This window comes from Anolis sagrei, chromosome 6, assembly GCF_037176765.1.
Source record: "Anolis sagrei isolate rAnoSag1 chromosome 6, rAnoSag1.mat, whole genome shotgun sequence".
Classification (NCBI taxonomy): domain Eukaryota; kingdom Metazoa; phylum Chordata; class Lepidosauria; order Squamata; family Dactyloidae; genus Anolis; species Anolis sagrei.
In genome coordinates, this window is record NC_090026.1 from 25,379,857 (window position 1) to 25,395,569 (window position 15,713).

General features: G+C 40.0%; 2 protein-coding genes across 2 annotated transcripts; both read right to left on the minus strand.

The window, feature by feature from the left end:
• Window positions 1-4,149: 4,149 nt before the first annotated feature.
• Window positions 4,150-5,106, minus strand: LOC132778034 (olfactory receptor 5AP2-like). The gene has a single exon (XM_060780641.2). It carries the CDS (start codon window positions 5,068-5,070, stop codon window positions 4,150-4,152), a length of 921 nt encoding a protein of 306 aa, XP_060636624.2. The 5' UTR covers window positions 5,071-5,106.
• A 7,628-nt stretch (window positions 5,107-12,734) lies between these two features.
• LOC132778035 (olfactory receptor 5AP2-like) lies at window positions 12,735-15,212 on the minus strand. Its single transcript, XM_067469485.1, has 2 exons — window positions 15,033-15,212; window positions 12,735-13,949 (listed from the first exon to the last, which is right to left on the minus strand). Exon 2 carries the CDS (start codon window positions 13,947-13,949, stop codon window positions 13,011-13,013), a length of 939 nt encoding a protein of 312 aa, XP_067325586.1. The 5' UTR covers window positions 15,033-15,212; the 3' UTR covers window positions 12,735-13,010.
• Window positions 15,213-15,713: the final 501 nt, after the last annotated feature.

Sequence of the window (15,713 nt, forward strand, 5' to 3'; positions counted from 1 at the left end):
TTTTATTATCAAAACACGTGGAAGCCTAGCTTCTATGATGAGATGGGATTGGGTGCCTTTAGGCTATTTATTTATGCCATTCAAAACATATGTCACCTCAGTGCAAAAGGCAATGTTAAACATAACATTAATCAAAACAAATTCAATTGAAAAAATGTGCAGCTAATCACAAATGCAAGAACGTCACTTTTAAAAAAACAAATAGATAAAATGAATATTTCATGCCGGAGTGCTTACAGACACACATTGCATGGATTGAATCCACAGCAGCAATAGAAGGCAGATTTCAAATGCTGGAGATCTTGATGTCTGCTGTCTTCTTCACTGGTAAAAAGGTCCTTTGTTGTCTGGAAGACTCCTTCTCTTATCAAACATCACGTCCAGATATTTAAGATTTCTCCTACAGAGATGCCTTCCTTTCAAAGCAACACCAAAAGCCACTCTGGTTGTAAGATTTTTTAATAATTTTTGGTGCCTCCTTATTTGATCGCCTCTCAGTTTTTTCTGGTTGAAAAACTATATAGCAAGGTGCTACCGAGATGTTAAGATTCTTTCAAATCTGTTTCCCTTTGGGATCTTCAGAATTAGGCCTTTGAGGAATGAATCTAGTGTACTCATTAACAATGATGACAAGAACAAAAACACCAACATGGCTTAAGTTGTAGGAAGCATATTACTATTTGTGCAAACTAGTTTAAGAAATCATTTTAATTGCATACAGATTCATTGAGTAGATAGCAAAATCCTTCCATGTCAGGCCCCTTCCACACAGCTGAATAAAACCCCACACTTTCTGCTTTGAACTGGAATATATGGCAGTGTGGACTCAGATAACCCAGTTCAAAGCAGATATTGTGAGATTTTCTTCCTTGATATTCTGGGATATAGGGCTGTGTGGAAGGGCCCTCAGATTGTAGGACCAACGTTTCCAGACAATAACCTTTCCAGAGTCAGTTGATCCCATCAACCAGCAAAAGTACCATAAAATCCATATTACCAGTTATCCGAGGTGGACAAAGAAGATGGCATACTACTGAATAATCCCCCTTCTTTCACCACTCTCATGTAAGCTCATTGTCCTGACTCAGCCTTTCAACACATTCAGCTATTTCTGAATTAAATCTTTCTTGTGAATTCTTCACATTCATCCATGACTGTTCTTCTGCAACCCTGTTTATATACTCATAATTTCAGTGGATGATCATTATCTATATTTAAGCACAATGGCTATGGAGAACAAGATAAATAGAATCAACTTCTGTTATTCTATGTTTCAAACAATTTAGTACTTGAAGCAAGGATTAGAGAAACAACAGAAAAATGTGTTTTCCATTAAATTGATAAATTTTATAAGTCATATCAAATCCAAATTTCATAATTATCTGTTCGTCTTCAGAACTCTCTGAAGTGCCCCCTGGACTTCTTTGTTCCTGAAGCTATAGATCAGGGGATTTTGCATTGGAGTAATGATGGCATAAAACACAGAAACTTGGTGGACCTCTTCTTTAGAATTAACAGAAGATGGGCGTATGTAAGTGGTAAATGTAAGTGTAAATGACAGTGCCAAAGAAGATGCTCACCACAGGTGGAGAAAGCCTTCATCCTGGAAGTGGGGACTCATATTATCAAGTTTAATGTAGAAAACCTGGGATCAGATCCTGGAATATAGGGCCTACCTGGAAGGGCCCCTAATTCATCACTCAAAATACTACACCATACTGACTTTGACCTGGTATTGGACTGAAGCCTATTTCCTACAGAATATTTGTTAGAAATGTCTTGTTCATTTTTTTAAAATCATGGAAGCTGTCTCTGATAGTTATCAGACAATTCTGAGCCATTACAATGATAAAGGAAATACAGGGATAATACAAAAAGCTCTCAAATTTCTTTTATTTTTTATTTTATTTTAGAATATTGACATTTTGGAGTGTATTCAAAGTATATTACATGCATGATGAAATTAATGACAGTACACCCTCACCAATATTAATGGGAGACAGCACAACACATTGTTTACTACTATCCTGAAAGCAAAGGGACATAAATATGATTAATTATGGCTGGAGCAAAAACTACTAATAGCAAAATACTTTTAAAATTAAATACTATTATTTAAACGTTTGAAACATAACATGGATGTCTTATCTCAGCATCTATTCCCAGACATATACATCTACAACCCTTCCATTACTTACATAGCATCATAAAAATGCAGGGCTGTCAATTCTATTACTTCTACATTATTCTAATTCTACATTATTCTTTCTTGGTTGCTTGGTGGTTTAAATTTACCACTGCTTTTACACATGAAACTAATACAGGCATTTTCTACATTACAAACAAGTTAAGTTCTGTAGGTTTGTTCTTAGGTTAACACACTCCTGTGGAGTTTACTTTGTTGTTTGTGCCCTGTTCAGAAGATTTCACCTCATTTTTTGTCCCTGTGAGAACTGGATTTTGAAAAAAAATGTTTTGTTGTGGAAACAAGGATGGTGATAAAGCTTTAGTTCAGACACCTTTCCCCCTTGATAACTTTTTCAGGAATTAATTTCCCTCCCTAAGAGTAGATTTCTTTTACTTCCTGTTGCTTCATTGCATTTCTTAATAGTGAATTGTTAGTAAGTCGGATGTATAAGACTGCCTATATGTCTTCCTTCAATTCACCTCTTGCTAATCTTAATTTATAGGTTAACTTTTCCAATCACCTATATCCTTTTTGACCAATTATTTATTGTCAGATCCTCTAGTCCAGTGGTTCTCAACCTGTGGGTCTCCAGATGTTTTGGTCTTCAACTCCCAGAAATCCTAACAGCTGGTAAACTGGGTGGGATTTCTGGGTGTTGTAGGCCAAAACACCTGGGGACCCACAGGTTGAGAACCACTGCTTTAGTCTTTTCTAGGTTTTCACTATTTTGAATCTTGCAGCACATAACAGGAGCTCAGATCCTTATTCTCACTTTCAAATACTGAAATTATTACTAGAGCTCCCCTGAAGTGTATTGCTTACCCCACTATTTGTCTTATTCGTGATAGGACTTCATCTCAGAATTTGTGATGATTGCAGAACATTGTTAGCAATTAAATTCACTCACAACTAAGTTTTGGAAATTTCTTTAATGGTAGCTTACTACTATACAACAAAACTATAAATGAAGAAAACATGGGCATGTTCTCAGGCCAATACCCCAAATCTCAATCCCCTCAACTCCCCAAAAATTCTCTGTACAGCCCCAAGTCTTCCAGTCTAAACCAGCTCTTCTTATCAGGCTCTTTTCCGCACCAGGTCACAGATGTTTTCATTCTGTTTTCAACACTCAATTTTGGCTGTGAGTTCAGAGCATGGAGGTGTCTTGAACACACCAGGTACAAGTCCATGGCATATCTCTGTACTTTTGGAAATTTTAGCCACATGATAGCAAAATACTTAAGGCATCATCCATCCTCCTGAAGGCACAATTGAGTCTGTTATTGTGGATTGACTATGAACCTGAAAGAACTCCCTTCTCTCACTTTTCATCCTTCACTGGACTTTAAAGCATAGGAGAACATAGATTTTTTTAGATACTGGGGCATTTCTTGGAATGGGAGGCTAGCATGCATCTTCTATATGTGTGTTTATGAATAAAAATTGCCTACACATTTCTTTGGTTTGATCAATAATGATTACACAGGATTCAAGCATAAAAGTGTTTCTTACTAGCATTTAGTGTGGAACGCCCTTCCCACGGACATTAGATTGGCTCCATCGCTAATGGTATTTCAGAGAAAAGTGAAAACCTGGTTATTTGAACAGGCGTTTGAATAGGCAGTGCAATGAATATAGGAACGGAACAACGTATGACGAGTTTGGATCATGTTTTCAGTTATGAGACGCCACTGAGTGGTTATTGTCATTAATTGATTAGTCTGTTATTGTGTTAATTGTTTTTAAATATCTTGCTGTTGTTGCATTTAATTTTTGCTGCTACTGTTGTTAATCGCTGTGAGTCGCCTAAGGGCTGAGACCAGCGATATACAAATAAAGTAAATAAATAAAGTAAATAAATAATAAATAAATAATAGAGCAAACCAGGTTTTCCAGTTTTACTTATCCTTCTTGTGGGGCGGGAGTTGGGAATCCAATAGTCATTTCAACCTTGGAAATTGTTATTTTCCCTGCATTACTTTCCGGAATACTCTTTGTACATCCTTGTTCCTCAAGCTATATATGATTGGATTAAGCATAGGTGTTAGTATTGCATAGAACACAGACGAGATTTGGTCTTGGGCCTGAGAGTAACTGGAGTTTGGACGTATGTATGTGAAGATGATGGTCCCATAATAAATGCTCACAACAATAAGGTGAGAAGCACAAGTGGAGAATGCTTTCAGACGCCCTTCTTTTGTGCGGATCATAAGGATAGCTACAACTATGTAGACATAAGACACCAGGATAGCCAGAAATGGACCCATGATCACACTTCCACCCACTACAAAAGTAACAATTTGGTTGAACAGAGTGTTAGAACAGGAGAGTTGGAACAGAGGTGGGACGTCACAGAAAAAGTGCTGAATGACATTATCCCGACAAAAAGACAGATGAGACATCAAGCCAGTATGCACTCCTGAGTTAGACAAGCCAAGAATCCAAGCAGTTGCTGCAAGACAAACACACACTTTTGGGCGCATCAGCACATTATAGTGCAGTGGGTGACAAATAGCTGCATACCGGTCATATGCCATGAAACCTAGTAGGAGGCACTCAATCCCACCAAAGGAGATGAAGAAATACATTTGGGTGAAGCAGCCTGCTAGGGAAATTGTCTTGTCTTGGGAAAGGTAACTCAGGAGCATCTTGGGGACAGTAGAAGTTGTGTAACCAATATCCACCACGGAGAGATTGAAAAGGAAAAAATACATGGGATTGTGAAACCTTTTGTCAAAGCTGATCATTAGCAGGATAAGAATATTCCCAATCAAGACTGCTAAATAAATGACAAGAAAGAGACCAAAGAGAAAGAATTGTGCTACTGGGCTGCTGGAGAGTCCCAGGAGTATAAATTCAGTGACAGTTGTTTCATTCACCATCTCATGTTGGGACTCTACCTGTAAGGAAATGTTATTAATTTTTAGCAATCTTTTTTTTTTGACTAGAACAAATTAAAACTCTGAGAAACATAACAGGCCATGACATTAAACAAGAACCCAATGGCGTCTGAAACATCCCCCTCTCCCACCAAATGAAGATACAGTATCACAATTACCACTAAGTCTCATATAAAGTAGACACTTTAGAAGGGTACCACAGCTGTTGATATGGTTTTGCATTCTATTAGGGACTTTGAGCATGGCTTGGGTGTTGGAGTAGGCCATGGAAGGGTATTTTGTAAGAAGTCACGTGCACATAAGGAGGGAATGGTAAACCTCCTCCGAAGAAATCTTGTCAAGAAAATCCTGTGACATCTTTTCCTTAGGGTCATTGTAAATCTGAAATGACTTTAAGGCAAGCAACCAAAGCAGTGCTTCTCGTGTACATATGTATATTTTTAGGGGTGCTGAGTAGGTTGATATTCCCTTCCTCCCTTCATAATTCCTAAGATATCCTTATCATGGTGAACAACATTCTTGCATGGCAATTTACTGCTTTTGGACAGAGAAGGTAGAATCAGAGAAGCATTTTGCAGTAGCCAGATTCAAAATGATCATACCAGCAAAGATTTCTTTCAGTGTCTCTCAGGGGTCTCTCCTCTGCTGTAATAATTTTACATTCAGTTTTGGGCATGTGGTCAAATGCTTTTATGATCCTGCTTGCTCTCCATGAGTCAGGGAATGGTGATGTTAGTGGGGAAGGACGATAGGCTGTTTAATACGTCATGGTAATACATGAATTAGCCTAGCCTAGGTTAGACCATCTTAATACAGGGTTAGTCAAAATGCATAGGCCAATAAGCCATTCAATTGAATGGCTTATTGGCCTATGCATTTTGACTAACCCTGTAGTTCTCCAACCAATTCAGTGGATTTGAGACCCAGAATATCAAAAAACTTGCAAGGTACATTATGATAAAGTAAATGCAGAAAATTCTTCTATATGCAGATCAACATACTATCTATCATAGAAAATCAGAGTTGAAATGTGACCTGCTGAATGGACCATAGGGACATACAGCCTTGTCACATGTGCTGTTGGAATTGCCCTGGATCACCGTGGATAGCATCAATCTTGGCAAAATCCACCTAGGGGGCATGGGGACCTGTCATAGAATCATAGAGTTGGAAGAGACCTTGTGGGTCATCCAGTCCAGTCCCCTGCCAAGAAGCAGGAAAATCACATGTCGTCCCATGCCCTGTCTTCCCCTCTACCTCATCAGATAGGCAGAAGCCCCTTTAAGCTGGCTCGACCCTTCTTTCCCAATGGATATGGGGATTTTTTCGGTGATGGAAAGGTGTTTGCTCCAGTTCAGCCAGAGCCACCTTGGAAGTATTTCTCTGGGGTGTGATGGGAGCCATTGGGCTTCATGGCTGAACTAAAAAAAACTGTTGCTGCTACCAAAAAAAGTAAATGTGAAGAGGTAGTAGCAGTAGTGAAGCCACGTATCAAATGGGACACAAACACTGTTACTATGGAGTCTATAAAATCCTGTATAGGCAGCCCCAAGTTATAAACAATATAGGTTCTGTAGGTTTGTTATTAAGTTGAATTTGTATGTAAGTCAGAACAGGTACATTTTAAAAGTGTAATGCCACACACACACACACATACCGTGGCATTGGTTTCGCTGCCAGTCCCCTGTTCAGAAGATTTTACCTCACTTTCTGTCCTTGTGATCATTGGATTTTGAAAAAAAATGAATTGTTGTGGAAACAAGGATTGGTGAGAAAGCTTCAGTGGAGACACCTTTTCCCCATGATAACTCTTTCAGAACAAGCCCTATGAGGAGCGGCTTAGGGAACTGGGCATGTTTAGCCTGAAGAAGAGAAGGCTGAGAGGAGATATGATAGCCATGTATAAATATGTGAGAGGAAGCCACAGGGAGGAGGGAGCAAGCTTGTTTTCTGCTTCCTTGGAGACTAGGACACGGAACAATGGCTTCAAACTACAAGAGAGGAGATTCCATCTGAACATTAGGAAGAACTTCCTGACTGTGAGAGCCGTTCAGCAGTGGAACTCTCTGCCCCGGAGTGTGGTGGAGGCTCCTTCTTTGGAAGCTTTTAAGCAGAGGCTGGATGGCCATTTGTCAGGGGTGATTTGAATGCAATATTCCTGCTTCTTGGCAGGGGGTTGGACTGGATGGCCCATGAGGTCTCTTCCAACTCTTTGATTCTATGATTCTATTATTCTATTATTCTATGAGTGAATTTCCCTCCCTAGGAGTAGATTTCTCTCACTTTCTGTTATCTCACCTCTATTCTTAACTAGGAATCATTTGTAAGTGAAATGTTTGTAATTGTTTGTAACTCAGGGATTGCCTTTACTTATTTTGAAAGTGCAGGATTTATAGTAAAGTTTCTGAGCAAAACAAGCATCATACCAAAGATTGCCCTAGCTATCTCAGGAAGACAGATTGTTGGGTACTAGGATGAGAATTACACTGCAGAATCTCTATTCTGTCCCCCATTGATTGCAGTGTCTGCTATCCAGTAAAAGGTATTGGGGACTTTCATGATTCATATAAATTTCTTGGGAGGAGAGCAATGACCAATCTTGATAAAATAGTGAAGAGTAGAGACATCACACTCGCAACAAAGATCCGCATAGTTAAAGCAATGGCATTCCCCATAGTCACCTACGGATGTGAGAGCTGGATGATAGGGAGGGCTGAGCGAAGGAAGATAGATGCTTTTGAACTGTGGTGTTGGAGGAAAGTTCTGAGAGTGCCTTGGACTGCAAGAAGATCCAACCAGTCCATACTTCAAGAAATAAAGCCTGACTGGTCATTGGAAGGAAGAATAGTAGAGGCCAAGATGAAGTACTTTGGCCACATCATGAGAAGAAAGGAAAGCTTAGAGAAGAGTATGAAGCTGGGGAAAAAGGAAGGAAAAAGGAAGAGGGGCCAACCAAAGGCAAGATGGATGAATGGTATCCTTGAAGTGACTGGATTGACCTTGAAGGAGCTGGGGGTGGTGACGACTGACAGAGAGCTCTGGCGTGTACTGGTCCATGAAGTCACGAAGAGTCGAAAATGACTGAACGAATGAACAACAACATAAATTTCCTAAACTAGAGGTTTTGCGGGGGATTTGAAATTGAAAGAATCACACATGTGAAGCGTTCAGAACTGCCCAATCAGATTCCAGTTATTATATATTACTGAATTATATAATTAACAGATCTACTGCTATATTTAGGCATATTGCCTCTGATATTACAGGAGAGAGATAGCCATTTCGACAGAGAACCATTGATGGAGATCCATCTCCATGAATTTGGTTTAGTTCCTTTCTACAGATAATTACATTCAGTGGAATTGAATTCTATAGCATTAACAATGTACTTGTTAAAAATTAGGAAACAATTATAACTATACAATAACCATTTCATAATATCTTTCTTACCTGTCTAGTGGTTGTGCGCTTTTTGTTTCACTTCAGGCAATGATCCATTCTTCTCATTCTGGAAAAAATCTTGATACCCTAGAATGTTTTTAAATCATCCATACCAAACTGTTGGATCTCTGTTTCCTACAAGCCCACATCACTAGTATTTCTGGCTAGATATATTCCAGTGAAACATGCTCAGGGGAATTACATGACTCATACAATTACTTTTTACGATGGGGATTTCTTTTGTAAACTCTTGATTTTCCCTTTAATGCCTTTAAGTACAAACTTTCCATGGACTCAATTCCCAGTTTGGATTTTCTCTATAGATTTCAGATGTGACTTTTGAACATAAATGCAAGAGTGCAACATCTATATCTGCTAATGCACTCCTGCTTGGGGGCCATGTAGCCCATGTGCAAATGTACAGAGCATGGGCTACATGGCCCCCAAGGCACCCACAGGGACTATTTTTTCCTGTCACTTTTGCCTATCATTTCATATTGTTAAAAATATCTCAGGGAGCTAAAACTTTGGTGGAAATGCTTCCTCTAGAATGTTTTGGGGGCATTTGGTGGCAAAGGAAAATGTTTTTGTGTGTGTTTGGCACTGCTCCCCAAAATCTCCTAAGTGGGCTAATAGAGCTTTTATGTAAAACTGCAGCTCTCTGGATTCCATAGTGTTGGTTTCCATTTTGTTATCTGAAATATCAGGATCTGTTCCGGTGTGCCAGCTCCAATGTTTCCCAATCAAGACACACAATGATAAGGGTGTAATCAGAGGTTAATTGCTACAGTTAGCCAAGGAAGAATGTCATGGGAATTTTCTGGATTTGACATGCTTTCAATTTACAGACAGCAGTATTTTATGGATCTTGGAGAATAACAGACGTTAATGAATAATAATAATAATAATAATAATAATAATAATAATAATAACTTTATTTCTATCCCACCACCATCTCCCAAAAGGTGGCTTACAAAATAGCACAACAAAAGTGCAGAACAGAACACATAAAATATAACAAAATTTGCAAAAAAACCAATAACCAGACCAATTAACATAAAAGAACGACTAACAAAATTAACAAAAACAACTCTATTAAATTAAGAAGTAACCAATAAAACACAACAATAGATTATAGTCCAAGCAAGTGTCCCCCAGCATCTCCATCTGGGTATGATGCCCCAGGAAGGAGCAGAGCCACTGCAAAGCAATGCCCCCAAGACCCATTCCGAAGAGCTGGCCCAGAAGGATTCCTTGGTTGATGGTATCAAAAGCCACTGAGAGATCCAAGAGAACCAACAGGGACATATTTCTCCTGTCTAGCTCTCTGCAGAGGCCATCCACCAAGGGGACCAAAGCTGTCTCTGTTCCATGACCAAGCTTAAAACCAGATTGTGATGGATCAAGATAATCGGTTTCATCCAAGAATCCCTGCAGTTGAAAAGCCACCACTTGCTCTAGATCCTTGCCCAAAAAGGAAAGATTGGAAATGGTCTGCTAGTTATTTAGTACTAAGAAGTCCAGGGATGACTTCTTCAGAATTGGCTTTACTATTGCCCTTTTTAGGCTAGATGGCATTTGTCCCTGCTCCAACGAGGTATTTATAATCCTTGTGAACCACTCGGCTAATCCCCCGCTAGCGGGTTTTATAAGCCAGAAAGGGCAAGGGTCTAGAGCACATGTGGTTGCTTTAACAGCTTCAAAAATCTTGTCCACATCATCATGCTGAAACAAATCCATTAAAATAGGACAGACAGGTGCCTCAGGTATATTATCGGTATTCCCTTAAGGCTGGATTCCAAGTTGGAGCACATTTGAGTGACTTTATCTGCAAAATGATGGGTGAACTCACCACATCAAATTGTCAAATGGTCAGGGAACTCCCCCTGAAGATCAGGGTGAAGGAATCCCTGGACCACTCGAAAAAGCTCTGCTGGTCTATTCATTGCAGATGCAATGTGGGCAGTCAAGAAAGACTTCTTGGCTGCCTTCATTGCCATGGAGTAAGCCCTAAGTGAGGCTCTAGCCCATGCTCCAGCCGATTTGTCCTGAGTCCTTCACCAGTAGCATTCTAGTCTCTTGCTCACTTGCTTCATCACTGCCAGCTCCCTGGTAAACTAAGGAGCTGATTGGCTCTGCTATGCAAGAGGGAATGTTCAGAGGTGATTGTGTCCACCACCCTGGCTGTCTCCATGTTCCAGTGATTGACCTGGGCTTCTACAGGATTGTCTGTTTCCATGACAGGAAAATCCCCAAGAGACAATTGGTGGGGGACCCATCTGAATGGGTCCCCCACCTCTGCAGAGGTTAGAGGCTGTAGTTAGTCTAAACCTGATCAGGTGATGGTTAGTCCATGACAACAGAATAATAGAGAGTTCCTCCACACCGACATTTACATCCCCATCCACATTGAAGACTAGGTCCAAAGTGTGTCCAGCTACATGAGTGGGCCATAATATCATTTGGGACAGATCCATGGTTGTCATGATTGCCATGAAGTCCTAAGCCAGATAGAGTGGATTCGGCATGGACATTGAAGCCCCCCAGCACAATTAGCCATTGGGACTCCAGTGCTGTGCCCTAGACCACCCCTGGTAGCTCAAGTAGGGAGACTGTTGTGCAGCGGGGTGGGTGGTACACAAGCACAATCCCCAATCTGTCCTGTTTACCCACTTTAAGATTTCATCTCCCTGATCAGGTGCCCCATACCACAAACCTAGACAATTGTGGTATGGGGCACCTGATCAGGAAGATGAAATCATGATAGATCACCACAACCCTGCCTCCACACCCCAAGGTCTAGCCTGCTGGTGAAGTTGACTCCCCAGTTCATCCAACCAAGTTTCAGTGAAGCAAGCCAGGTTTGCATGTTCATCTAGGATCACATCCTGGAGGGCTGCTGTTTTACCATTTATGGACTTGGTATTTAACAGCAGGACTTTAAGTCCAGCGGACCTGTAATTTTGGCTATCCAGCTTGTCTCAAATTGGGGAGCAGTTCACAGTCACAAGGACTCTGCTGTGCCTCCCCCCCACAGGATGGTATTTACAACCACATCCCCCCCTCCTCAGCTTGAACTCTATAGGGGCACCCTGGCCTGATTGGTACAAATTACAACCCACTGTCTTATTGATTCAAAGTACCTTCATTGTTGTCATGTTTTACAGCTTGTGAATGGCAGTGTGTGCATGACAAGATTTTAATAACATTTCCATTGGAGGAAAACCTGAGTGTTAGCCTGGAGGGGGCCTCCCAGGTACGAAATGGAGGCACTGATTACTATCAGAGTGAAAAGGCCCTTAGTTGATCGCGTTTCCTAGCTCCCTTGGTAAAACAATGGAGAGCAGAACTGTGGTGATGAGCCTGGACTCAACTTTAAGTGGGATTAATGGTGCTCTTGTATGACCAACTTGTCATCTGATTGATTATCTGCATTCTGATCTCAGTTCTGAGTGGCTAGGCTGAAGAGGAAATTCTGGAGTCTTGTGACTATTATGTGGAGATGGGAAAAAAAGAAAATGTGGCAGAGCTGCTTAGTGGGGGGTAACCACAGGTCATTTACCTAATACTCTATTTTTGGGATACAAGAGCCAGATAGCAATAACATTAAGCCATGGGAGTTAAAAACAGCAGAAAAATCATTAATTCTAACAGTGTAGTTAAACAATTAGAGATGGTTGGAAGTTTTTTGCCTTACCCATTGAATCTCAGGTAAAACGAAATGAATTAAGCTTTCCATGTTATCCACACTTCTTGGTAATTTATTTACTGGTTACAGCCATTAGTTTCTTTACTTTATAGCATCAGCATCAGTAACAGCTGTGAAATTTGCTGCCTTTTGATAGATTTATGTGCAGCTGAGTTCTATGTTGCTGGAGAGACTGCTGAAGTCAGGTTCTATTGTTCCTTAGTCACCAAGGGTTGCAGCTACACTGTAGAATTAATGTTCTTTGACATCACTTCAACTGCCATGGTTCGATGCTATGGGATCTTGGGATTTGTAGTTTGATGAGCCACCAGCATTCTTTGGCAGACCTTATACAACTGAAATACCAATTATTCCAGAGGATTGAGTCATGGCAATTAATGTAGTGTCACCTACTTATGCATTATAGCCTGTTTATATTTGTTAGAAATGTCTTGTACCATTTTTTTAAAAGATCAGGGAACTGCTTCTGATACTTATCAGGAAATTCTGAGCCATTGCAATGATAAGGAATATACAGGAACAATACAATAGCTGTCAACTGACTTCTAAATATATTTTTTTAGAATATTGACATTTTGAAAGTGTATCCAAAGTTTATTAAATGCATAATGAAGTTAATCACATTAAATCCTCACTGATATTAATTGGAGACATCACAACACATTGTCCATTATTATCCTGAAATGAAAAGGGACATAAATATGGTTAATTATTGCTGGACCGTACTCATTCGATAGTCATTTCAACCTTGGAAATTGAATGCTTTTTCCTGCTATTTTCCCTTCATTACTTTCCAGAATACTCTTTGCACATCCTTGTTCCTCAAGCTATATATGATTGGATTGAGCATAGGTGTTAGGATGCCATAGAACACAGGCAAGATCTGGTCCTGTTCCTGAGAATAGCTGGAATTTGGTCGTATGTATGTGAAGATGATAGTCCCATAATATATGTTCACAACAGTCAGGTGAGAAGCACAGGTAGAGAATGCTTTCAGACGCCCTTCTTTTGTGCGGATCATAAGGATAGCTATGACTATATAGACGTAAGACACCAGGATAACCAGAAATGGACCCATGATAACACTTCCACCCACTACAAAAGTAACAATTTGGTTGACCTGAGTGTTAGAGCAGGAGAGTTGGAACAGAGGTGGGATGTCACAGAAAAAGTGCTGAATGACATTATTCCGACAGAAAGACAGACGAGACATCAAGCCAGCATGTACTCCTGAGTTAGACAAGCCAAGAATCCAAGCTGTTGCTGCAAGACAAACACACACTTTTGGGCGCATCAGCACATTATAGTGCAGTGGGTGACAAATAGCTGCATACCGGTCATATGCCATGAAACCTAATAGGAGGCATTCAACCCCACCAAAGGAGATGAAGAAATACATTTGGGTGAAGCAGCCTGCTAGGGAAATTGTCTTGTCTTGGGAAAGATAATTCAGGAGCATCTTGGGGACAGTAGAAGTTGTGTACCCAATATCCACCACGGAGAGATTGAAAAGGAAAAAATACATGGGATTGTGAAGTCTTTTGACCATGCTGATCATGAGTAGGATAAAAATGTTCCAAATCAAGGTTACTAAATAAATGATGAGAAAGAGACCAAAGAGAGAGAATTGCACTGCTGGACGGCTGGAGAGTCCCAGGAGTATAAATTCAGTGACAGTCGTTTCATTCACCATCTCATGTTGTGACTCCATCTGTAAGAGGATATTGTTAACATACATTTAGCCATCTTGTAGAGTTTGTGCAGAATAAGCCATCCATCACATAGAATATAAAAAGGTCAAATATTCTCCTTGTTTGAGTTTCCTATTATTCAAAGTATCATTTTTTTCATTTTTTTAAAACATATTATCCCAACTCTGTTCATTTGGTTCTATACAGTGGTGCATAGTGGCTCAGAGCCATTATTTCACATGCTAGTAGTATTGTAAACATCTCCTAGAGAAATATGTACTTTGACTTTAAAAAGGCTTCCTCAATGTGCTCCTTCCCTAGGTGTGTCAGACTATAACCTTAGATAGCCCACAACTATTATGTGTTAGTACAAGGTGTGGGAAAACCTTCCTCTCTCAACCTCTCAACCTCATTTGGAATGAGAATCATAGAGTCTTTTTGAAAATGAATGAAAAATGTTAAATAATATTGGCTGGAATCTTTTGGGTAGTTGCAAATGCATAAGCAGTGCACCATAGTTACAGTGCTAAACAGTTAATTCTGCCACAATCCTCTCAATTGGGTAGCAGCTAACTGATGTTCTACCTCATCCTATGAACAATATTTTGATGTGACAAGAAAAAGCAGGACCCCTGTTGCAATTTCCCTTTATGTTGGGGAAATGAGTAGTTGGGTGAGACCATCAGCTGGCCACTTCCTGATCAACAGGAGAACAGCCCCCCAATTGATTGCAATGGCTGATATCTTATAAGGCTTATTGGAAGACTTTAATGTTTCCTATAAATCCCCTAAACTAAGGGCTTTGTAGGGATTATGAAATTAAAACAGTCACAAGTGTGCAGCAGGCAGAACAGACTCAACAGGATTCCATCCATTCTATATTTCTGAATTATATCAACTGATCTGCTGATATATGCAGGCATAATGCCTCTGATATTGCAGGTGAAAAATAGCCATGTTGACACATTACTATTTATTGAGATCAATGGCCTTGAATTTGCTTCTGTCTCTTTCTATAGCAAATTGGCAGCCCTAATTACACAAGCTTCAAAAGAGTTATGAAACAATATTAACTGTGTAATAATCCATTCATTATATCTTACCTTTTCAGAAGTCTTGCACTTTTTGTTTCATTGCAAGCCATGATCAATTGTTTCCATCCTGGAGAAGATCTTGAATGATGTAAAATTCTTCATACCAACTTCAGTACATCTTGTCTTTCTGCCTTCTTTAATCCCACATCACTAGTATTTCAGGCTAGATAAATATTCCAGTGAAACATGCTCAAGGGGATTGCATGCTACATGGCGTCTTGACTCATATGATTATTTTTTTTCACAGTGGGGATTACTTTTTTTTTTGTAAACTCTGATTTTTTTTCAATACCTTTAGATGAACTCAGTTCCCAGCTTGGATTTTCTCTATAGCTTCCAGAGGAGTAATTTTTCAATATAACCACAAGAATGCAGCATCTATCTGCCTTGGGCAACAGGACCAGTATTTCTGTATTAGCAAGCACACCAGTGCTCTCAGTATTCTGTCTGCTATAAATCCCAATGGGAAACAGAATGATGTTATGAAGTATTGTCGAAGGCTTTCATGGCTGGAATCACTAGGTTCTTGTGGGTTTTTTCGGGCTATAGAGCCATGTTCTAGAGGCATTTATCTTGACGTTTCACCTGCATCTATGGCAAGCATCCTCAGAGGTAGTGAGGTCTGTTGGAATTAGGACAATGGGTTTATATATCTGTGGAATGGCTGGGGTGGGGCAAGGAGCTCTTCCC